Source organism: Anopheles funestus, chromosome 2RL (assembly GCF_943734845.2).
Source record: "Anopheles funestus chromosome 2RL, idAnoFuneDA-416_04, whole genome shotgun sequence".
NCBI lineage: Eukaryota > Metazoa > Arthropoda > Insecta > Diptera > Culicidae > Anopheles > Anopheles funestus.
Genome location: NC_064598.1, coordinates 17,992,414 through 18,015,159, shown reverse-complemented (window position 1 = coordinate 18,015,159; position 22,746 = coordinate 17,992,414). Strand labels below are relative to the sequence as shown.

At 44.6% G+C, this 22,746-nt stretch overlaps 4 protein-coding genes across 4 annotated transcripts; 2 read left to right on the top strand and 2 right to left on the bottom strand.

The window, feature by feature from the left end:
- Window positions 1-1,343, bottom strand: LOC125766491 (uncharacterized). Its single transcript, XM_049432514.1, has 2 exons — window positions 1,185-1,343; window positions 1-1,100 (listed from the first exon to the last, which is right to left on the bottom strand). Exons 1-2 carry the CDS (start codon window positions 1,199-1,201, stop codon window positions 80-82), a joined length of 1,038 nt encoding a protein of 345 aa, XP_049288471.1. The 5' UTR covers window positions 1,202-1,343; the 3' UTR covers window positions 1-79.
- A 117-nt stretch (window positions 1,344-1,460) lies between these two features.
- On the top strand, window positions 1,461-2,970 carry LOC125766490 (uncharacterized). Its single transcript, XM_049432513.1, has 2 exons — window positions 1,461-1,846; window positions 1,919-2,970. Exons 1-2 carry the CDS (start codon window positions 1,824-1,826, stop codon window positions 2,946-2,948), a joined length of 1,053 nt encoding a protein of 350 aa, XP_049288470.1. The 5' UTR covers window positions 1,461-1,823; the 3' UTR covers window positions 2,949-2,970.
- Window positions 2,971-3,214: 244 nt separating this feature from the next.
- On the top strand, window positions 3,215-5,083 carry LOC125766492 (uncharacterized). The gene is made up of 2 exons (XM_049432515.1): window positions 3,215-3,697; window positions 3,770-5,083. Exons 1-2 carry the CDS (start codon window positions 3,675-3,677, stop codon window positions 4,782-4,784), a joined length of 1,038 nt encoding a protein of 345 aa, XP_049288472.1. The 5' UTR covers window positions 3,215-3,674; the 3' UTR covers window positions 4,785-5,083.
- Window positions 5,084-5,164: 81 nt separating this feature from the next.
- On the bottom strand, window positions 5,165-21,395 carry LOC125766474 (uncharacterized). Its single transcript, XM_049432486.1, has 5 exons — window positions 20,472-21,395; window positions 7,501-7,892; window positions 7,272-7,405; window positions 5,982-7,203; window positions 5,165-5,911 (listed from the first exon to the last, which is right to left on the bottom strand). Exons 2-5 carry the CDS (start codon window positions 7,825-7,827, stop codon window positions 5,453-5,455), a joined length of 2,142 nt encoding a protein of 713 aa, XP_049288443.1. The 5' UTR covers window positions 7,828-7,892; window positions 20,472-21,395; the 3' UTR covers window positions 5,165-5,452.
- Window positions 21,396-22,746: the final 1,351 nt, after the last annotated feature.

The following is a 22,746-nucleotide window of genomic DNA, read 5'->3' as shown; positions in this document are numbered from 1 at the left end:
TTTATGTTTAATGTTTTCGTTTTATTCTAAGCAATAGGGAACGAGTTACAAAGTTCCCAATATTTTAACATTACTATGTCTAACTAGAATGGAATCTCTTCCATAAAAATCTAGCCCCGAAAGCAATTCCGATCGCCAACGCTACCAATACAATGGCAAAGAATATCATTTCGAACCAGTCAACCCAACTGAGTGCGAAAACGGATTGCGGCAAGCACATGCCTCGAAAGTACTGTTCATTTTCGGCACAATGCTGATCTCTCGCCTCCTCCATATTATAGTACGATATGTTACGACGGTTTAACTCTGCCAGTATACCATCTAGCTCGGTGCGCTTCAGTGGATTTCGGCCGATCGAGAAAAGGCGCAGTTTTGGCACGGTGTCTACAAGCGCATTGATGTCCAGCCCGGTTAGATCGTTGTATTCGATGTTTAAATCCTCCAGCAGCGGGAACCGTGCACTTCCAGAGAAATGAAACTCTGTCATCCAATTTTGATCCAGCCGGAGCAGGGTAAGGCTCATCGGAAACCAGTTCAGATCGACCTTGTGCATTTCATTAGCGGCGAGCGTTAGATGTGCTAGGCGGTTCAGGTTTTCGAACATGTTAGGCGGAAGTGTTGCGATGTTGCAACCGGACAGGTGTAACGTCTCCAGATTGACGAGCCGGCTAATGTTTTCGAGTTGCAGTTTGCGGTTGCTGTTAAGGTCCAGATACCGTAAGGCATATGATTGATCCGTGGGCACATACACGTGAGCGATGTTGTTGTCTGAAAAATCTGCATACTCCATTTTTGATGGGATCTCTATCGTCCTCATGTAAGTACCGGTCAGCTCGATTGCTAGCGGTGAGTTTAGCTGTCGATGGAGTATACCATCGTACACTTCAATCAAGTTCTCATTTTCATGAATGTTGTAGAAAGGTTCTACAAAACGTATCGCTTTTACGTCCGCCGGTAGGTCAAACATTGGTATATCTTGTCCTGGCTGATAGTCGAACCTCGCAAGGATACAAACGAACAGCTCCGAACCAGCAAGACAACGGTGTCCATGGGACGCTTCGCACGATGCCGCACGGTATACCACCAGTACGATCACCAACCTGTACCGATGGACGATAGAAATGCATATTCTTAACAACCGGATTTGTTGAAACTTTTCACAGCAAACAGCTATCAGTACATACCGCAAGACACACGTCATGATTGGACGGCAACGTGGATGATGCTAAGGCAAAGTGTAATACAAGACTGAAATGTGTTTTGGTTAAGCACGACAAACTTACTGTGAAAGACGTCACACATCCTACTATAATAGGAAACCAGTTGCGATATCACATCCGTTGACCCTAGCTGATGTTTTTCTTGATGAGCGACATTGATAAGAAAGTATGCCGGGGACGACGCTGTGTCATGAGATCCCGGCTACCCTGACAATTGTAACCGATTTATGTTCCCTACTTCCAAGATTCTCTTATCCAAAACCTTCACTGTCAAGGGTGCGATCGTTGTAGGGTAAGGGCGATTTTTCTCGCAGCATCTACCGACAAGAAGTTGTGCCTTCTTGGCAGTTTTCTCATTCCAACGCGTTACATAGTTAAATGGAAGGCCAGCACAAATACTGATAGCACTTTCCTTTGCACACGAACGTCACTAGGCATGGAAGCCCTGATCAAGACAAGCATAAATGGTGCCCATGTGATAAGAATAAGTGCATTGTCGTGAAGTTTGTGAGCAGTGTAGGATATCCTGCACATTTTGCAATGTCCGGCTAATAGTTACAACCAAACTGTGAAGTTGCTTAGACTCATAATTGTAGCGCCAGGATGTCTCTTGAGAGAGTTCTTGTGTAGGTATTCTAAAATACCTTTCGTACGCATTGTGAATTGGTAATTAATAGTGGCTTGTTGTTTCATTGCAGTTTCCTTCTATTGCTGACATATAGTTCGGGTAACTATACTAGCACATTGTGGGAGCACCGATGTGATCCTGGCTCGGAGATATTCGCCTGTACGGTACCAAACTTCCTGTACAAACCGAACCAAAATCATTCGAAGCTGATTGCGCCGGAACCGGTGCACAAGGTACGGTTGGCTTATCCCAGCGATAAAGTAATATCACGTCAAGACGTTATCATAGCATACGATGCAACTCTTCACGATGCTCTGCATCGTCCGAAAGCGGTACAAATAGCTAATGCGGCGATCAAACGGTTTGAAGTTCCACTCGATCTCGAATATGCGGACTTTCGTGATAACTACATACAAACGGTGATCGCACCGCAAGTAAACGGATCAGACTACGCGCTACGGTATCTGGATTTGCGAAACAACGAGATGGATCGGATCGACAACTTAAACGCGCTGGTGAACCTGGAAACGTTGATTCTGTCGCATAATCGTTTCATTATCGTCGATGGTTCGACGCTCAGTCGTTTCACCAAGCTGACCGGTTTGCATTTGGGCAGCAATTCGCTGGACGAGATACCCGTTACCCATCTGCCCGCCACACTCGAATGGTTAGTTTTGAGCCACAACATGTTGTTTGCAACAATGGATTTTACCGGCGCTCATCTGCCAGCACTGAAGGTGTTGGATTTACAGCACAATTTCTGCAACGAGCTGAATGTGAGCGTGTTACTGGTGGCCGCTCCCAAACTCGAGGGAATAATGCTTGAAGGTAATTTCATATCTGGCAAGGAGGCAAAAGACATCATGCAAAGTCTGGTGGATGCTGGAGTGTCACACGATAAATTCATCACGAGCGACGAAGAGATGGTTGCTGAAGAGAATCATTACTATCGCACGCAACAGAAACTTAAGATGCACGAGGATATCATTTCCGCTATGCTTGCGGTGGTAAATGTATGTGTGATAGGTTGGGGAGTTTTCCGAGTGTACAAATCCAGAAGTAGTACGGAAACAGTGCGTGCCGATTGCAGCAGCGTTTGAGTAAAAGAAATAAATTTAAACAATCTGATAAGTACAACATCAGATACGCATCATGTGTTTTCTTATTCTCGTTTAGATGCTTTTTAAAAATAGATTCAAAATAGTTTTCGATGACTTTTAAGGCATATACGTAAAAAGCAAACTTTAACGGATCGTGAACGTGAACGTTAAATAGCGACTCGTCCGCTGTGGATTTCAATTGTCACATACAGGTGGAGGATCATAAGCTGACAATAAAAAAATACATCTGTTCGTCCGATGCTGGTTTTTTGCCCAATAACCGACATTGATAAAAACACATGCCATGTGCGACGCAGAGTCATGAAATCTCGGTTACTCGGACAATTGTAACCGATTTGTATACCATTCTTTCAAGGTTCCTTATCCAAAACCTTCCAGAGTGCGACCGCTATAGGGTAAGAGCGATCGTTCTCGCATCAGCTACTGACAAGAAGTTGTGCCTCAGTTTTCTCATTTCATAGCATGCCTGTTGCATGGTTAAACGGCATAACACAAATACTGATAGCACTTTCTGCTGGGCCGTCAATACGCTTAGAAGCCCTGATCACAACATGGCAATAATGGCGCCGACGCGATAAGAACAACTGCCAACAAGTAGTCGTGAAGGTTTTGAGCAGCATAGGATAGTTCGCACATTTTGCAATGGCCGGCTAATAGTTACAACCGAACTGTGAAGTTGCTTAGACTCATAATTGTAGCGCCAGGATGTCTCTTGGGAGAGTTCTTGTGTAGGTATTCCAAAATACCTTTCGTACGCATTGTGAACTGGTAATTAATAGTGGCTGGTTGTTTCATTGCAGTTTCCTTCTATTGCTGGCATATAGTTCGGGCAACTATACTAGCACATTGTGGGAGCACCGATGTGATCCTGGCTCGGAGATATTCGCGTGTACGGTACCAAACTTCCTGTACAAACCGAACCAAAATCATTCGAAGCTGATCGCTCCAGAAACGGTGCATAAGATACGGTTAGCTTATCCCAGCGATAAAGTAATATCACGTCAGGACGTTATCATAGCATACGATGCAACTCTTCACGATGCTCTGCATCGTCCGAAAGCGGTACAAATAGCTAATGCGGCGATCAAACGGTTTGAGGTTCCGCTTGATCTCGAATATGCGGACTTTCGTGATAACTCGATATCCTCAGTGATCGCGCCGCAAGTAAACGGATCAGACTACGCGCTACGGTATCTGGATTTGCGAAACAACGAGTTGGATCGGATCGACAATTTGAGAAATCTAGTAAACCTGGAAACATTACTACTTTCGAACAACCATATCAGCGTGTTAGATGGTTCGACACTAAACTGTTTTACCAAACTGATCAGTTTGCATTTGACCAATAATGAATTAGTCGAGATACCCGTTACCGATATTCCTGCTTCGCTTGAGTGGTTAATTTTGCGAAACAACATGTTGTTTGGACCAATGAAATTTATCGGCGCTCATCTGCCAGCACTGAAGGTGTTGGACTTGTATGACAATTACTGCGACGAACTGGATGTCGACGTGCTATTGTTGGCCGCTCCCAATCTAGAGGCAATCAGGCTTGAACGCAACTTCATATCGGCCAAGGAGGCAAAAGTCATCATGGAATGTCTCGCACTTGCTGGTGTGGCACACGATAAATTTGTTAAAAGCGACGAACGCGATCATTACTATCGCACGCAACAGAAAATTAAAATGCACGAGGATATCATTTCCGCTATGATTGCTGTCGTAAATGTATGCGTGATAGGTTGGGGATTTTTCCGAGTGTACAAATCTAGAAGAAGTACGGAAACTGTGCGCGCGGACTGTAGCAATGCTTGAGTAAACGAAGTAAATTTAAGTTTCAGTTAGTTGTGGAAATGCTATTCAGCTAATAGATGTGCGATGAAGCATTGAAGTACTTGACGGTTTAGGACTCGCAATGAAATACGATCTTAAAAATATTTCGTCCTACACTTGCAAAGCAGTAGCGGTTCTAAAATCACTCCTTATCTTTACGACTTAATATGAATATGTTAAACATTTCATAAATAGATAAAAAATTTCCAAATTTCTAAGCCTTTTTTTCTTTTAAATTAATCGTGTACCGTAAAAAGCGTTCTAAATTGAGGGTTCAAAGCTGAAAATAAACAAAAAAAATACATTCATTTGTGATACAGTGTTATCATTAACAGTATTTACAGTAAATAAATAAACAACTTATTCATCAACCTTCAATATCCACAATCACATTTTTTAATCGATCAATTACATTGGATCCTTTACGAACAATTTTACAATACATATTTTACATATTGCATCACCATAAACAAACAAAAGAAGCAGTCACCTTATGAACCGTGCAGTGTGCAGCGTATGACTCGTTCGGTCACTCCTTATCGTAGCGTTATCGTAAAACTACGACATTTCTTTCCATTTTTCCATTGAATCTTATTTGGTCGTTACATTAGATTACTTCCGTGCATGAAGCCGTAAAGCTAGTGAACTGTTTACGTCATCGGTGCGTGACGTTGTCGGTTTGAGGCACCGTCTTTGATGCCGGGCACCGGGCCAGCACCACCGCCAATCGCTTCCGTTACCGATCGGAGCTGTCCAAAATCGAATCGTGTCGATTTTGTTGTCTCTTCCGTCCGTGCCGCACTCGTCGCATACTCGCTGATCGTGACGGCGATCGGTTTTTGGGATTTCTTCATCGTCGGCGGACCGGTTGCCTGCGGACAGAAGTAGTAGGACGGCGGACGGACCGGTGGTGGCTGTGGATTGTTCAGCTTGAACGATTCGATCGATTCCAGCTCGGCACTGTCACCGCTCGCTTTCGCCATCTCGGACGCAGCCACACGACCCATCGTTCCTTTGGGGGATTTTCTCGTACCGTTACCACCCGTATCACCGTGGGCGGAGGAATGGTTCTGATCCGCACTGTTGGCGATCGGTTTCGTTGGTTGTTTCTGTGCGAAAGAAAAACAAATCAAATGATAAATTACGAGTGAAAATGTTGGAATGCGCACCATTACTGACCTTTAGTTCCGCGTTGTCAAATCCATTCTTGAACATGCGCTTATGCACTGCCCGGAACTCGTCCATCAGTGCCGTATGTCGTTCGTCAGATATGGCCATCGTTACCGGGCGCAACCGTACGTTCTTCTCTTTCAAACGGTTCTCTAGCTCGGTCAGTGCTGCAGCCGGTCCGGTGGCGGGATCCATTCCTCCCGGAGTTGCTTTCTTCTGTGCCCGTCGGCGTAGTTCGTCAGATATTGCATTGCTTAAGCTGTGGGCTGCCGCTGCTGCAGCGGCAGCTGCCGTGGACGCCTGCTGTTCCTGAGCCGTTGTGCCTGTGACCGTGGACGAATTCATCGTCGATTGCGAACTGGACGCGACCGCATCGGCGAACAGTGGCGGAGGAGGTGGAATGATCGTGCCCGACGATGTCCCATTGCTTGACTCATCCTCCACCATCGAGCCGGCCGATGCGCTTCGGTGCACCTCGACAATGATCGTTTTCGTTTCACTCTGTTTCGCTTCAGGGTTCACGATCGCACCTCGCTCGGAGAACTCGATGATGGTGGTGTTCTTCTTGCGTGTCGGACCGGCCAATGTGCCCCTTGACTGTGACTGCTGTTGCACCTGTTGATGCTGTTGTTTTGGTTCCTGACTGGGCTGGGGTTGCGGCGGTGGTGGAGGTGGAGCGGCAGATTGTTTATCAGTGCCGTTTGGAAGTTCCAGCACCGTCGGTACCGCTGCCAGTCTTCGGCGGTCGTGCGAAATCGACTCCTCCCGTACGATGCTTAAACGTTTGGAAGTTTGATCACCCCAGCAAGGACTCTGGTCGCCATTAACGCTGCTCGCCGAACTGTTGTAACCGCTTGATTCACCCGGGAACAGGTCCAAACCAGCGCTCGGACGCACCACTAGCTCTAGCACGTGAGAGGACTTCATCACCGCTACCGCCTCCCCAAAGGATGCTTCGGCGAAACTGTGCCCGTTGCAGGAAAGAATCTGATCACCTGGCCGCAGTCCGGCTTCTCGTGCTACACCACCCTCTTTTGTAAACTGTACAAATATGCCCGGTTTCCATTCCGGTCCTTTACAAATGCCACAGCCAAGCTTGGTACGGGGTGCTACGGAAAGGATCACCTTCAGATCACGCCCACCACACGGTTCCTCAAGTAGAAGCGCATCCTGTTTGTCGCGTGACACACCAAATGATACTACGTGCCAAGTAAGAGGATCAGCTGTACGTCTGGAAGATTAAGAAGGTTCCATTAGAAAGTTCCGAATATTGGGAGGATCTCGGGATATTGGACTCACTCTTTAATCGGCAGGATGCCTAGTCCACGAACTTTCATTATGAGTCGCTCCTGGTTGGCGATGAATTGTGCTAACTCTCGATGAACTGCATCCTCCACCTGATACCCATTGACGCGTATTATCTGATCTCCAACCTGATGCAACAAGGAGATATAGAATAAGGAGTTTGATAAGAATTTATGTTAATGTTTTTTTTTGGTCTATTATCCGCTCAATTCTTCATGCTCACCTTCAATCCTTGTCGGTCTGCCTCGGAGTCACGTTCTATTGCCGAGACGAAGAATCCCGTACCATACTCTAGTCCACCGCGTATTGAAAATCCAAAGTTACTACCGGTAATCGGTAGATTCCGATGGTTGCCATGATGTGGTCGTACCAAACGTACCGTCCGTACTCGTCCCTGCTGTCCCGCATCCGTTCCTTCGCCCAATGATTTATGCAGCGATGATTTTTCACGCATTGGACGTGTTTTTCCCGCCCGAAAGGTGGCAGGTAGTGCGGTCGTAATGGAGGCCCCGTTAGATGTTGCCGTGCGCGTATTGCAGTAGTCTACCATACTAAGGCTGAGTAGTCCCAAATTGTAGGTGACGTCTGCACAATGCGAACAAACAAAACAAACCGCTGGAGAGGAGAAAAGGAGAAAAAAAAAGCAGGGTGAGACGAAAAGGTGATCAGTGACCGATTAGCAGCAGGAAGCGTAACCGAAGATTCCAAAATTGGAAGTAAAATCGTTGCGCCATCGATGGGAATACGCGTTGCGGGATGCCAATTGGGCGGTTGCTAACCTCCGATTAATCCCCCGTTCTGCGAACGTTCGTTCCAACGCCAGAAGGAAAAGGTTTTTTTCCTTCAGTACGATGTGAAGATTTGTGGTTTTTTGTGCTAATAATACCATTCGGTGTGTTGGGAAGGGTTAGTGAGCCGGCACTGTCTGCAGCCTTTGCTCTCTAATTATCTCACCTTTTTTTCTCTTTGCGCCACTTACATCACACGACTGGAGCACAACCGTTCCTAAAGGTGTTAGTGCACTTCTGGGGGTGGTTAATGTTTTTTGCCTTCGAGAAAGAAATGCAACGAGGAGGGTAGACAAGCGAAAGAAGACAACAACAAAAAAACACAGACAGACACCACCCTCGACATGATTAGGTACTCCTCTTGTTGTTGGGCATGAATTCTGGGATCTTCACATCGCTGCTCGTCTGTGTCGATTGTGGTGCAAACCGGCAGCACCGGTGACGGGGCAATCACTATCGAGGATGATGTGGATGAGAAGTGTCCACCCGTGGTGTAGCCCATCACAGCCCATTTGTGATCGCGTAATCGCGTGAGAATTGCGTATCATCGTACCGAAGGTGATCATCGCCGAGAGCACCACGAACCCGGGGTATGGGAATCTCTGCTACAGACAGGGGGCAGGGGCTGATGATCGAGAGTCATCACTCTCTAATAATGTGCTACCAGAAGTCGCATCATTGGCCTGTTCAAAAATTAACGCAACACACCTTTTTGTTCACCCGAGGACAAGTGTGGATCGGTTTGGACAACTGTAGCGTTGCAACATCGAGAGACTTACCGGCAAGTACCCGGTTCTGGGAATAACTGGGTGTTTCTTTTTTTACTTGATACGCAACGTCTCTCAAGGTGGAGAGACAGATTGTGTTTCATGTCTCCTACCTCACCTTTGGTACCGATCACACCCAATAGATCATGATCGTATGTGCCCCTTTTCTTGGGTATTGGGAAAGCGTAAAGCATTTTGGGTATATTGGAGAGCTTGAAAAACGCGCCAACATATTAAACAATACAAGACATAATAGCAAATGAAAACACAGCACCGACACCCGAAAGTCCTAAATTAAACCTTTCCTCCCTATTAGCCTACTTTTCAGATTTAGCTGGTGTTTTGCTGGTTGCACAAAGCACAATACGCTCGATCGATTAGGTACGCTGCTCGAACGGACGGAAAACGTTTCGGTCGGTTCCGGTTGGGCAATCTGTTTTTTTTTTCCTTTTTATTTCTCCCTTACTCTAAAGTTCGATTATGTCAACTCTCAAGCACTTTCAGTTGCCGCACGGGTAGAAGGTGGAAGGGCATTGAGTGGGATGAAGGCCTGAGGGGGGTGAAATCCGGTGCAGTTTTTGGAGATCGAGATTCCAGTCTGCCCGGTAGTAGCATTAACGGTCGATTAATCATTCTCTTTCGCCTAGCTCAAATGAACCGGCTAATCGATCGGTTCCTTTGGCCGACTACGAACGGGTCGATCGTAAATACCCGGTTTACACCTCCCCCGGTGTCCGGACTCTCCTCCACTGGGGTCCGGTGACCTAATGAACCTTATGGAGCAGTGAGGCAGATATTGGAAACAGGAACAGGGTGAAAACGTAAACAAGAGAAATGAGCCCTTTTTGGAGTGGTTTGCCATTGGCTTTTTGGGGATTTGTTCGAAACGATCGGCGATTGATGGTGATTTGTTGTGTTTCCATTAAAGTTTAGTGTTATTTCTTCTGGGAAGTGAACTATCCATTCATCTTATGAATTAGAGATTTAGAAAATTAACACGCAACTGTAGGATTTCTACGACAAAAAATGACCTTCTTTTAAACAAACGAGACTTTTTTGTTGTTGTTAATTATGCAACATAGACCTGTTAAAGGTCTATGCTTTTGTGGGATGTTATAATTAAATGAGTTTTATGTATTACAAAATTTAAAAAAAACAATCGTTTATCACATTTCAACAAAGATAAAACAATGCGTAAAATGGCCTTTGCCGATTTCCTTCCAAAGGAGTAATAAAGAAGAATGCTGATCGTTTTTTGCTATTTCTCTCGACAACTTGATGATGACTCTTGATACGCCCAGGCCATTCTTAAGAAGTAAAAATAACTTGAGGATGAATTTCCAAATCCATGAATATTTAGAAAACATTAACAAATAAATTTCAAAAATGGGACAAGATTAAGAGAAATTGGGGATGAAACACATGCACAAACATATTTTTTAAATAGCAAAAGGTAGGTTTCATATAGAAATTATGTTAAATTTGAATTTGAATACGAGAAAGAATAGTTATAGGCAATATTTTTCTCATTACTATACATAGACTCATTCATCACTGATAGTCACCCTTGTTTTTAAACAGCTGTATTATCCAACGAGCGTACTTAACATGGGAAACACATGCAAAGGATATCATGTATCGACACGATACTAAACTCCATTTGTACACCACGCGTATCCAGAATATTATCCAACCTCGGGAACTGCCCGAACCGGTCCAGATTATGAAACAGCAGTTCACTCGAAATCAGCTGTTTTGTCCAAGTCCTCCCATGGCAAGCATGAGCAGCGTTGTGTTGTGCTGCAACTTTTGTTGGTTTTTGGTTATGCTTTTCTTTTACCACACCGAAACCCCTTTTAACCGATGTGGCTATGACCTTACCCGGGGGGTGGAGGGTTTTCTCGCGTACACCCGGAATCGTTACTGTTCGGTGTGTGGTGTAGTAATCGGGAGCGAAAGGTGAGTGCCGTTGGAGGCGAAGCGTAATGTTACCATGCGTACACAAAAACCGCAAGCTTTCTTCCGCAAAAAAGGGCCCATAACGGGTTGAGGTCGGTTTTGTGTGTTTTCCCTCTCCCCCCACCCACCTACCCTCATCCGCTTTCCTTCGTTCTTAGCACGAGGGTCAAACGGAGGTTATTTGCCGGGTGTTTATGATGGAACCGACAAGGGAGAAAATTGCCTCCCCTCTCTAGCTTCGTTCTTCCATCTGCCTTCTTTTGCATAGTGTAAGGGTAAAAGCTCTTAAGTGTTTTTTTTTCACCGAGAGCAGGGAAAATTTGTTCTTTCGTAGAAGTACCACTAACATTCACATTACGCTCTAAACATCAGCGAAAGAATTTTCCAAACCACCAAATGGTACACAGACCCGGTTCTAGTTTTTGTTACTCCCCCCCCCCCCCCTCCCGCGGGGCGGTCTGAAGCATACGGGTTCAAATAAACTAAAGCACTGGATACAAATATACACATGCGACCGTAGGCTTGTTTTGTGGGGCCACCATTAAAAAGGGAGGCTATGGGCAAGGGCGAACTGGAGTATGATCAGTTTACGGTGGCGGTAACGCCGACTCCCTCTTAGCGGTGAGTGCATAAAATTTGCGTAATAAGCAGCAGCTGCACGTCAGGAAAGCCGGAGGGTAATTGCCCTCTCTGTCCCCCGTAACCTCCCCCCCCCCCCCCTCTCCATCCCATGCATAATGCTTCGTTCAGCTTTTATTATTGTTTGCATTCTTTTAATACAGTTTTGTTTCGCGAGCGCGCTTTTCGTATTCTAACCGCCATGAGCGACATGGAAAATGTGGCATGCAGATGGTGGAAGGGTTCGAAATGGACGGATTATCTGCCAGGGTTGGGATCAGAGTGGCGAACACGCTAGTGGAGCTACTTTGTAGGGGTGATTTTTTTTTTCATTTCCCAGCACCTCCGTTTTGTCTTCTTTTGGGCAAAGGTTTTTTTTTATTGTTTGGATAATGGCAATTTTTCCACTGCTGCCCGTTCAATCGTTCTTGTTGTACGCGAACAGTTGTATTGTCTGTAAGTGTCCGTGGAAAATACACCGCAATGAACTGGGGCTGCCTTTTCACAGGTAATTAGAAAACAGCGGGGAAACTCCCCAGTGAACAACCAATAAAAGCTAAAAACATGAACGCAATGTTGACAAACAAGTCAGTTGAAGATCAAATTGTACATATTAAATATGTACTGTGTGATAGTCTTTCGGTCGGCGATTCGAAAACAGTCGAATTGACATTGAGTGGACGCCCTCGTTGGTAACATTCCACCAAACATTTAGTAACAATAGACGATCATTATCCAATTGGGAAACGATTTGGTGTTGTTATTTATCCACCGTTAAATATTGTTATTATTTATCCAATTTGGTCGTAAATTTTAAAGCAATAAATGCACGTTTCTGGCACGTTCGTGCAGTAAGTTTAAATTATAGGTCCGTTCGAATACATTCGAAGGTCGAGAATCAAATCGCAACTGAATTGACCTCACATACGGGGTTGTAAGGACTGACTGAGGATTATTTTAATGTGGAAAATATATATATATTTAGATTGGGTTTGTTGAGTATAGAAAAATATTTTAAAAAGAACTTAACAACCTTTTTCAACCATTTTTTTTGAGTTCTGAAGAATTAAACTTCGGAGATCCGGAAATACAGATGCGAATGTACACTAGTGATGGGTTCTCGGAATCGCACCCACGGCTCCGAACTGCTTCCGAGCATAGCAACTCCGGCTCCGATTCCGGCTAGGTTAAAACCACGATTCCGCCCGGAGCCGTCCGGAGCCGTCCGGAATCGTCGGAATCGTCCGGAACCGTCCAGAACCGTCCGGAACCGTCCGGAACCGTCCGGAGCCGCCTAGTCGGCAGCCGGAGCCGTCGGAATCGTCGGAATCGTTCGGAGCCGTCCGGAGCCGTCCGGAGCCGTCGGAATCGTCGGAGCCGTCCGGAATCGTCGGGAGCCGTCCGGAGCCGTCCGGAGCCGCTAGTTATTGCTAGCGCTTTATTTTTTTAATTTTTTAAAATAAAGATTGCTTTATTTTTTTTATTTTTACCAGATTATATAAAATTTGCTGATAGTGCAATAATCTAGGTTACATCATTGCCAACTAGCGGCTCCGACGGCTCCGGACGGCTCCGGACGGCTCCGACGATTCCGACGATTCCGACGGCTCCGGCTGCCGACTAGGCGGCTCCGGCTGCCGACTAGGCGGCTCCGGACGGTTCCGGACGGCTCCGGACGGCTCCGGACGGCTCCGGACGGCTCCGACGATTCCGACGATTCCGACGGCTCCGGCTGCCGACTAGGCGGCTCCGGACGGCTCCGGACGGTTCCGGACGGTTCCGGACGGTTCCGGACGATTCCGACGATTCCGGACGGCTCCGGACGGTTTCGAATTTGGAGTACTGCACCTACCTTCCGGAGCCGCTTCCAAAATTTATGGAGTCATTCGGAAGCGATTCCGTTTTTTTGTCGGATTTACCCATCACTAATGTACACACAATGGCCCGGATAATAATGCCAATTGAATAATGGAGTGATCAGATTCAATATCTGATCAGATACCGATCAACTTACTCATCACCTTGAATAGTTCAGCCGACGTAACGGACAAAAACAACTGTTTCGAATCATATCCCGTGTGATCGAAAAGTACATCGTTGTATAGCTTGTCCAGATCTATTTCCTCGCTACATTTATTTACCTTTGCGTCACTTAGAAACAATACCCGGAACCATGGTAAATAGTGTGCTCCAGTGCTTGGTACCATCATGCTCAACCCTGCAAGTGGCAGTCGGGAGTGAAAAATTTGCATACTTCCAATGTCATGCTGGTGCGTGCGCTATGCGGCGCTGCGCAAAACCATTCTCGCACCGAGTTCGGAAAATTGGTGTTGAAATCGTTCTAGAAATCCAAGCGAACATCACAACCGGTACAGAGATGCGCGAGGGAAAACTGAATTACAACGTTGCGAGAACGAAGTCATTTGGATGGTACGATTTGGACGATTCCGTTCCGTACCGGTGTACTTTCGTTTCGCCGTACGAATTTTTGCTCTCCATAATGGCCCGTAACGGTTCAGAAGGGGCGTAAGCATCGTTTTTTTTTTCGATGGGAAAATTTTATACCAAGGACACCCGCTGGATGGCATTACTCGGACAGTCGTGAATTGGACCCCCAGCCAGGGAGAAGAGTTCTCCAAACAATCTTTTGCTTTTGTTTTTCATCATCACACAAATGTTAGAAAAAAAATATGCCAGGGTCGCAGATGAGGATGTGCCGTTCGCATGATCTCAGGGTTTGAAAAAAGGAAGTTTTTCTAAGATCGTTTATTAACTCATCTCATTGAGTTCAGCCCTAGGCCATCCACAAAACGTTACACGTCTTCCGCACATCGTTGTCTCGAAGGGGGTTTTAATTAAGTTTTTAACCCTAAAATTAATTAAATTTCGTTGAAGAAAAAAACTGTACGGAAAGAAATAGTCGTAAGTAAGAAATCATCATTACCTGCGACTGTTAGTGGTCGGCCCGGTATGAAGAATCTTGGCGTGTTAAATTCATGTTGAAACCACCCGGTTAGACCACTCGTCGATGGCTTTCACTCAGCTGCGGGTAAGCAGCAAAGTTTGAAGATGCTGCAATAAAACGTAATTTGCACTTGGCGTGCACTGTTCGTTTGGCACGAGTGTGTTTATTCACGTTTTACCGGATTCATTCGACCACTTCGCCCACCCGAGAGCTGGTCCTTGGTCCTAATAGCCTCCCCGTGCTTGGAGGCACGTTTGTTTTGTTCACACACACACACACATGAAGATGTGCACGATCGGGTGGCAAGTGCGTTGAGGAGGGAGTTTTATATTCTTTGAATGGCCACACTCATTACGGGGCGGAATGGGGGAAAGGTAGTATTCCGGCTGGGTGGCCCAAAAGCTTTCCAATGCACGTTTTGAGAAGGAAGATGACGAAGAAGGGTCATCATAGGCGCGAGGAATAATTATAATGCCACCGGCAAGGAAACTCATCGACAATAGGGGATGAAAGGAACGAAACTGAACCGAAACAAGGCCGCGTGTGTGAAGATGCTCGCCATCATCATAAAGGCAGTGCGAAGGCAAATAGTAAAGATCATCATCATTATCGATCGGTTGGTGGATCGCGTTGAAGAATTAGTGGGCATTAGTGAGCTGTGGGGAAAAAGGAAGCACTTGATGAAGAGATCAACGTTTGACGCTTACAAATTATTACTAAAAAAATACAAACGCCGTTGGAAAATTCTTGTGGTTTTGTCTTCTCATCAAGTTAGTTTTTGATGGACGAAAATGATTGGATTTTTGGGGGAAAAAATGTAATTTATTGCTCTTGAAATATTGGACAAGCAAGTATTAAATTTAAACTGTTTGTATAACAATATAAATATAAACAATATTCCTAAGTAACTTGCATGAATCTGTAAGAGCGTCTAATTGTTCACCACATTCATCACGAAAATTAAGTATCAATCGAGTGTCGTTATTTTCCTTTAGTAAGAAGAATAATTAAAAAAAATTCCCTTTACAGAAATGAAAAATCCTTATGACATTTAAGACTGTTAAACCCTGTATTGTTAATATAAATTATTTCTTTCTTTGAATTGCATACGAAAGACTTAATTAAGCGACGAACCTTTAATTGGTACATTTACACCCAATAAAATGAAAATAAACCTTTTTGATATTGATTTAATAATTGCAGTGATAGAAACACAACATTTTGAAGTAAAATTAATAAATTTTTGGTTATAAAAATCTTCAAAATAAAGGTTTAGTTTGCACTTTTTTTCCTTTTTTCAAGTAATATAAAATAAACCCAACGATTGCATTACTCATGAAGTGTTTTACTTTTTGTTTCTACTACACAATTTCCCACCTTGATTCGATTTTCCTCCAGAAAAAAAACAAAAAAACACAATTTGAAATCAACCGTGCCCTTCAAACAGTTGATCATATTTTGGCGATCGGGTGGTACGGTCTTAATGCATAATGGGTCGGTGCAAATTTCGTCACAATCGTTCACACTTTTAGCTTCAGATGTTGCATTAATTTACCGCGATGCTTTGATCGAAACTGGAACCCATGATGCGATCACACTTCGGGGCTAGTGGCAACGACACTGGGTGGTTATAAAATTTCCCACCCATGTTTTTTTGTTGTTGTTGAGGGTTTGTGAGTAATTTTTTCCCTGTTTCTTATTACACCACGTGGTCAATTTAAGATAGCCGACATTTTCACAACTCGGTTAGGTGGAGCTTTTCGAATGAGTTTTTCGTCACATACTGAACTAATTTCGATTATTTTTTGTTGTTTGTGCACCGCTGGACGAACAAAACTGTTTTGTAATTTTCCTTCGATCCATATATTACATGCACTTTTGTGGGGGTGGGAGAGAATGTTTAATCAGGCGGTTTTGTTTGATGGAAAACCGATCGAGTGAAACATAAACATGCGTTGAAAAGGAAAGTAACAGTAAAAAAAGCCCTCCTTGGCTGTATGCTTGGATGTGGGAGCGAGGTGATGTTTAGGTGAAGTGTTACTACATAAAATTATGTAACAAAACTAAAACAAAAAAATAGGTTTACGTTCATTGCACATTTGAAACATTTCAGTATTTAAATGTTCTTAATACAAAACAAACCATCAATGGTAACGAACGGAAAAAATTCTTCCAGAAAAAATCCAAACTAATACTTAAATACTTTAATGAAATATTTAAGTAATTTTTACAAAGCATTCTCTAAGATGCCGCCGCTTTCCAAATTTCCACTTACTGATATCCAAACATGCCCTTCAAAGGTGTACGTAGCAAAACATCATACATAAACCAGCGAGCACTGTTGTTTGACTTTTCCTTCAAAGAGAAACTTTAATCACTACCTACCAAAGGGGGTTGCGGTTTCGGTTCGTTTCTCTTTCCTTCGCCGTTCGAAATTTTCGCTTTCGCAACATCAAACGATAAGGTAACGAATTTTGACTGGTTTTCTGTTTACTCAAAGTGGAAAATTATTGCCCAACCTCAAACGAGAGTTTCCGGTTTTTTCTTCCATGATCATCAAACAAGCAAATGTATCGCGAATGGATCCCACAATTTACTTAAGATGCCTATTGATATGCATCCATCATCTCTATCATTACTAGCATTAATTGATAAGGTACTATAAGCTTAATGTTTCAAACGGTTCGGTCGTATTTCCACGGTACTTTCCATTTAACTATTCTCCACTCGCTCAATTCGCGTAAAAGAGAATAATTCCTAATGACAGCATAGAACAAAAAACTGATTCATCCTTGACGCCGTGAGGGAGTTTCATGTGCATCGAGCAAATTGTTACACGCGATCCAAACCGCGCCAACAGCCAACCTGTCAAACAGCACCGACCACGTGGGCAATGGAACAGAAAACTCATCTCCCCAACGGCAGGTGGATCGAAACATCAAAACGGCACCGTGCATGAAAGGTAGCTGAATGAAACCCGAAAGGTCATAAACGATGCCACGAAAGGGCATCAAATCCAAACAAGGAGAACATAATGCACGACATCGCTCGAGCGAGAGAGATGAGTAGCACGAGATGGAGAGAAAGAGAGAGACGGAACGCCACAGAGTGTGAGTTTTTCAAAAAATGTTTTAAACAATTCAGTCACACAATTATTTCACAATTATCCTTGAACGGGTCTCTGCACAGCCGCAAGGGAGCTTCTCTGCTTGGGCTGTTTTGGTCCCCACAGTTGCGCATGTGTGTGGGAAAAACCGTCCAAAAACGGCCTTCCCCGTGTAGGTGAAGGTAGGTTGAAACCCCCGGGGGGGAAGATTGAGCGGGGTTGGCAGTAGCATACAACACCGCCCGACAATAACAGATCGACCGGCTCTGAAGGTACACACAAATGCCAGACCGACGGTTCGCGTGCAGCTGCAGAATCGCGTACCGTTCCCCACCAACTCGGTCGAGATCGGTGGCGCTGCTGATGAAAAGCGTTCCACGGCGATCACTGGCCCCGGTTTGTAACCGTCCACGATGGCATTAGTGTGCGTCGAACCCGTGCCGGAGGCAATTTTGCAATGCAATCGCACAAGGCACCGGACAGGGTACGGGCACCATGCGACGACATGGACCATGTGCAGTGGCATGCATGGAGCTGATTGATCAGATCGAGAAGTGTTGATGGAATAAAGCCGAACGAGGCTAATGAAATACTTGCTAAATGGGTTTATTGTGAGGAAGTGAAGTTGGCCAAAAAATTCTTTTATATTTTCTCTTTTATCCTTTTGCTGTAAAAAAACGAGCCTTTAAGACGTATTTATATTTTTTGTTCTCTTTTGACACTTTGAAATGTAAATGCTACTAAAATAAGCAAACAATGATTGGTAAATAAAGAAACAAAATTAATGTTTCTCATTACTGAAAATCAAAAACATTTTGAATAACCACTTGAAGAACTGGATTTTGTTGTTTAAAAAAATGTTTAAAGATCACCTAATGAAAATTTCGCTTTTCAGTCGCTATTCAGGCTTTTATCGAAATTCTGGATACTGGGTAGTTGGTCTTCGTTATATTGATTTGGAATTTTTACCATTTATGCTACTTTTTTTTCTTTTTCCTCGGTTAGAACGGCCTGGCCACATCAAGACTTATTTTACCACGTAGCAGGATAGTCAGTTCATGCTACGGGGGGACGGTCCGGATGGAATTTGAACCCGGTCCTGTCGTGTGGACGGACGCCGTTTATCACATACACCTCCCGGCCGCCCCGATTTATGCTACTTAGAACATCAAGAAATTACATTTTGGATCATTTTAGCTAGATCTTGCTAAATAATAATAATAGCTAAATCATCTTTTCATGCTAAATCTTTTCGTATGGAACTTTCCATTAATATTCATTATAGCATTCCAATTTTAACTTGCTAAACAAAGCTAAATTAAATTTAATCTACCAACTTCACATATTCCTCCTGTGGGAATGCATTGTACTATTTATTCTGAAATTGTTTCAATTTTCCACTATCTTCAGGAACCCATCAACGGAATGGGTTCCGCAGCTGAACTACTACCATTCATTCCACCAACCCCCGCCGAAAAGCTGACGACAACTTGTGATGCGATAGTGACGCCCGCAAGCGCACATTAAATGGCCGTATGATCGCATACGATCGCGACCCTTTTCGTCAATTGTGCGGAAAACGCTGGGGGTGGTGGTGGTATAGATGGTGGTAGTTATGCGCACCGGAGCTGGCGTAATAAAACATTGGGAAAACCTGCCGGTGGTGAGTGAGATAGCAGCAACAGACGGTGAGATGTCGTAACCTTTTGCAGTACAAGAGGGGATGTTAAACAAAAAAAAAAAGCAAAACAATCCAAGCTCATGAAAAGCACTCGAACTAGTGTACGGTTGCGGTGGGGAATAAAACATGAAAGGCCACTGGTGCTTCGGAGAGCAACATAAGCAGCCGCCTGTAAACAGAAACCCGGAGATGACATTGTCCCCAAACCAGAGAGGGAGAAAGAGAGAGAGAGAGAGCGTGTGAGATAGGAATCCTAGAAGGCGAATGCATCATCGACACACGATCAACCCCTTCGGGATTTTGTGATGAGGGGCGCATCGAATGGATAAACAAACCCAACCTGTAACGGCAACCGATCGTTGCTCATCATTGGGGGAGGCATTTTTTCTCAATTATAATTATTCACATTTCATACCTCGCAAGGTCCGTAACCACAGTTGCCGCGTGTGATTTGATGACGAAATAAGAAGGCTTCACGGAACGAAACGTGTGCAGTTGAATAAAATGGGGAATGTAAGGAGATGTTAGGGACACACACACACGGGTAGCCCATTTGAGTTCGTGTGAAAAATTAGCGATTGGAATCTTAACACTCCGAAAAGGAAATAAAAGGCGGACGGAAACGCACGGACGGAACCGTCAATCGACCGACAGAACAACGGTTGAGTAAATTATTTCACCCCAAAAACCGTCCGAAAAACGTACGGAAGTATCTTTCATTCTCCCTTCCCTTTTTTTACCATTTCGGCTGTGACTAGTGATGCAAACATACGGTAAAAGAAAGTGAAAAGTGATTTCACCCGATCTGCGTTCGACCGCTTCGACCGTTCAGTGTCAAAGACACTTGACAAATTAATTATTTACAAAACATTCGCTTCCATCAACTTCAATCCGATCGTGCTTCCGACGATCGTTAAGCAAAACTGAGGGCGAGAGGTAGATAGACTTAACGTAGCGTCCTCTCGCGGCAAACGTGTGGAAGCTATGCACGGCTCGTATCTGTGCGGATGAAAGCAAAAGGGAAAGAAACCGGAATCTCTCTCGGATGAGGATCCCATCGATACGGCGTTGGATGCTGGACGCTTGGAGCGAGGGATCAGGGCGATCATTAAAGGTTAGCCAAGTTAGGGAAAGAGCGAAGGAGAGCGCAATATTGGGCGTGTGGTTGTTTTGCTCTTCCATCAAAAGCCTTGCCTTCTTTGGGCTCGGCCGGTTTTTGATTTTGTTGTTGGTGCTATTTCACATATTGGAGGATGTTTTTGCAGTGGTGGTGTTGGTGATGCCAATTAGTTCCCTGTTCCCACACTTACCCGGTGTTGATGATATCCAAGAAGAAATAGCACAACTGCCGAAGGGTACGATGGAATTGCTAGCTAGAATTTACTGCTGACTTTTATCCACGATCGTGTAGGGTTTCATCTTCTGCTGTTGATAACCATACTTTGTACAGTTGGTACGATTTTTTGTTGATTCAACTGCTTCATGCCGTGGAGCACAATTTTCACTGGCACACGTACAGCATCGATGACTTATTTTTTTGGTATTAATTCAGACACACAAAACACGGCATTAACAACGGGATAGAGACACTTTGTGCTTGATTTCACCTTCACGTCACTCGGCAAACTCGCGTGAATACAAAATCACTCCACCAAAAACCGTACCAAGCAAATTTCACCGTCACGCTTGAAATGAGGTGTTTGATCGGGATGCAAACAAAACGAAAACAAAACACACAGCAAATATGGTGAAGCCCACGGTAAAACAGCGCGTCACTTTGCGTCAATGTGTAATCACAGACATCACCGACACGGAACCAACAATGCAACTGGAACGGATCCGGGCACACGTTTAAACCGAATCGCCACGCTCGGTCACCGGTTGACGATCGCTGCTGGACGCCATGTTCTTCTCTGCACGCTATACGTTTCCGGTAGAACGTGGTGTTTGTGTGTCCGTATCGGAATGGTAGACCCGGCCCGACTGATCTTTCTCCCCGGGATCCCTACTTCCACCCCCCCTTCAACAAGAGGATCAGACTAACTCTGGTTTATTCGTTCTTCCCTTTTACACTCTTACGATGGGGCAGGATTCAAACACTACGGCGCGTACTATGAAATTGCAACACACATACACAGTGAAGTAACATGAGAACGAACAAACAACGAACCTCGGTACACGTCCGCCACTGCTGAGCTTTGGTGATACATTGAATCGAGGCTCTCGCGGCAGACTCGCCAGCGCCAACAGTTTCCCCTACCAGTGGGTCGTAGGCTCCAGTCGGCTAAGTGCTGCCGAATGTGCGAGTAAAGAAAGAGGGAAAAGCAGGGCTTTTCGTCGTTCGTTACATACAAAACAAACAGATTAGTTTTTTTATCACAAAATTTTACAAAAATTTTCTGTAAAAAGTTATTCCGATCTTATATTTTATTACTTTTCCTTCAAAGTTAGTTAACACATGGTCAATTATTTTATTCTGTTAACAAGTGGTTGTAGCACCCCTGTAAAATGCCTTACTCGCGTTTAGGTTATCTCCTGTAGTGAAGATCATTCGGCGCTTTCCCCCACGATCGTTTTCTCGCTGCAGACAACAGCAGGGTTGTCAAAACTGGAACAGCGGTAGCACACAACTGGGTGAAACAATACAAAACATTATGTAACTAAACATATTTATCAGCACGTTTAGAATAACATTGTTTGGGTTAAATTTTACAGAACTCCTAAAAGTATGCAATTTATATTTGGTTACTTTACTCTTCCTTTGTTTAAATCATCATCAAACCTTTATTCAGTGGAGAAATATAAAATAGAAAATTTCTGTTACATCTGCAATCATCAATATTATATTTATTTAAAAAGTAAACATTCTTATGTATTTGCCTTCCCTGTTGCACATACTGTTTACTGCGCTGTTGTCTAATCATTGCAGAGCGATTTGTGTTCCCCAATTCTGCCAGTTTGCATTTTAAGTAGCAAGTAGCCTACAAAAGCCGACCAAATAATGTTCAGTCCGTTCCCTCTAGTGCGCCGGGCTAGGGGCAGTCGAATCCACCGGAACGAGCCAAGCGCATCGCCATCATCTGGCGTCATGCTGCTGCGAGTCTCTCGCACGATCACCGTTCACGGCTGACTTCCGTTCCGTCTTGCTGGCGCGATTATGCTGCATAATCATTCTACCCGTCCGGCTTAGAACCCGATCCAAGCTGGACAAATCCTGGCTTTGCGTGTTTTAAATACAGCGAACCCCTTCCTGGTCGAACCGCGTTCGCCTCAAACCACTAAGAACGGTTTGCCCTTTATGTGGTCACGCTTCGGTGGATCGAAGTATCGCGACTATCACGGGGGAGCGATATGAAAATGGCAACAATATTTCCCCAGTTCTGGCGGTGGCGATTGTCTTCATCGCAGCTGTTTCTCGCGTGACCGTTGTGCAGCGGTGGCTTCACACTTTTACACCAACGCCATGCACCTTTAGAACACTTGTTAGATGGTACGGCGGCTTGTTAGGTGGTTCGTTCTGACCCTCGTTCTGAGCATTAACAGTTCCAATTCGACATCGTGCGAACTTCCGGTTATCATCTCTTG

Coding starts and splice junctions, on each gene's coding strand:
- LOC125766490 (XM_049432513.1), top strand. CDS start 1,824: ATGTCTCTTGAGAGAGTTCTTGT. Junction 1,847..1,918: donor TCTCTTGAGAGAGTTCTTGT/GTAGGTATTCTA, acceptor GTTTCATTGCAG/TTTCCTTCTATTGCTGACAT.
- LOC125766492 (XM_049432515.1), top strand. CDS start 3,675: ATGTCTCTTGGGAGAGTTCTTGT. Junction 3,698..3,769: donor TCTCTTGGGAGAGTTCTTGT/GTAGGTATTCCA, acceptor GTTTCATTGCAG/TTTCCTTCTATTGCTGGCAT.
- LOC125766474 (XM_049432486.1), bottom strand. CDS start 7,827: ATGGTAGACTACTGCAATACGCGCACGGCAACATCTAACGGGGCCTCC. Junction 7,406..7,500: donor CAGACCGACAAGGATTGAAG/GTGAGCATGAAG, acceptor TTGTTGCATCAG/GTTGGAGATCAGATAATACG. Junction 7,204..7,271: donor GGCATCCTGCCGATTAAAGA/GTGAGTCCAATA, acceptor TTAATCTTCCAG/ACGTACAGCTGATCCTCTTA.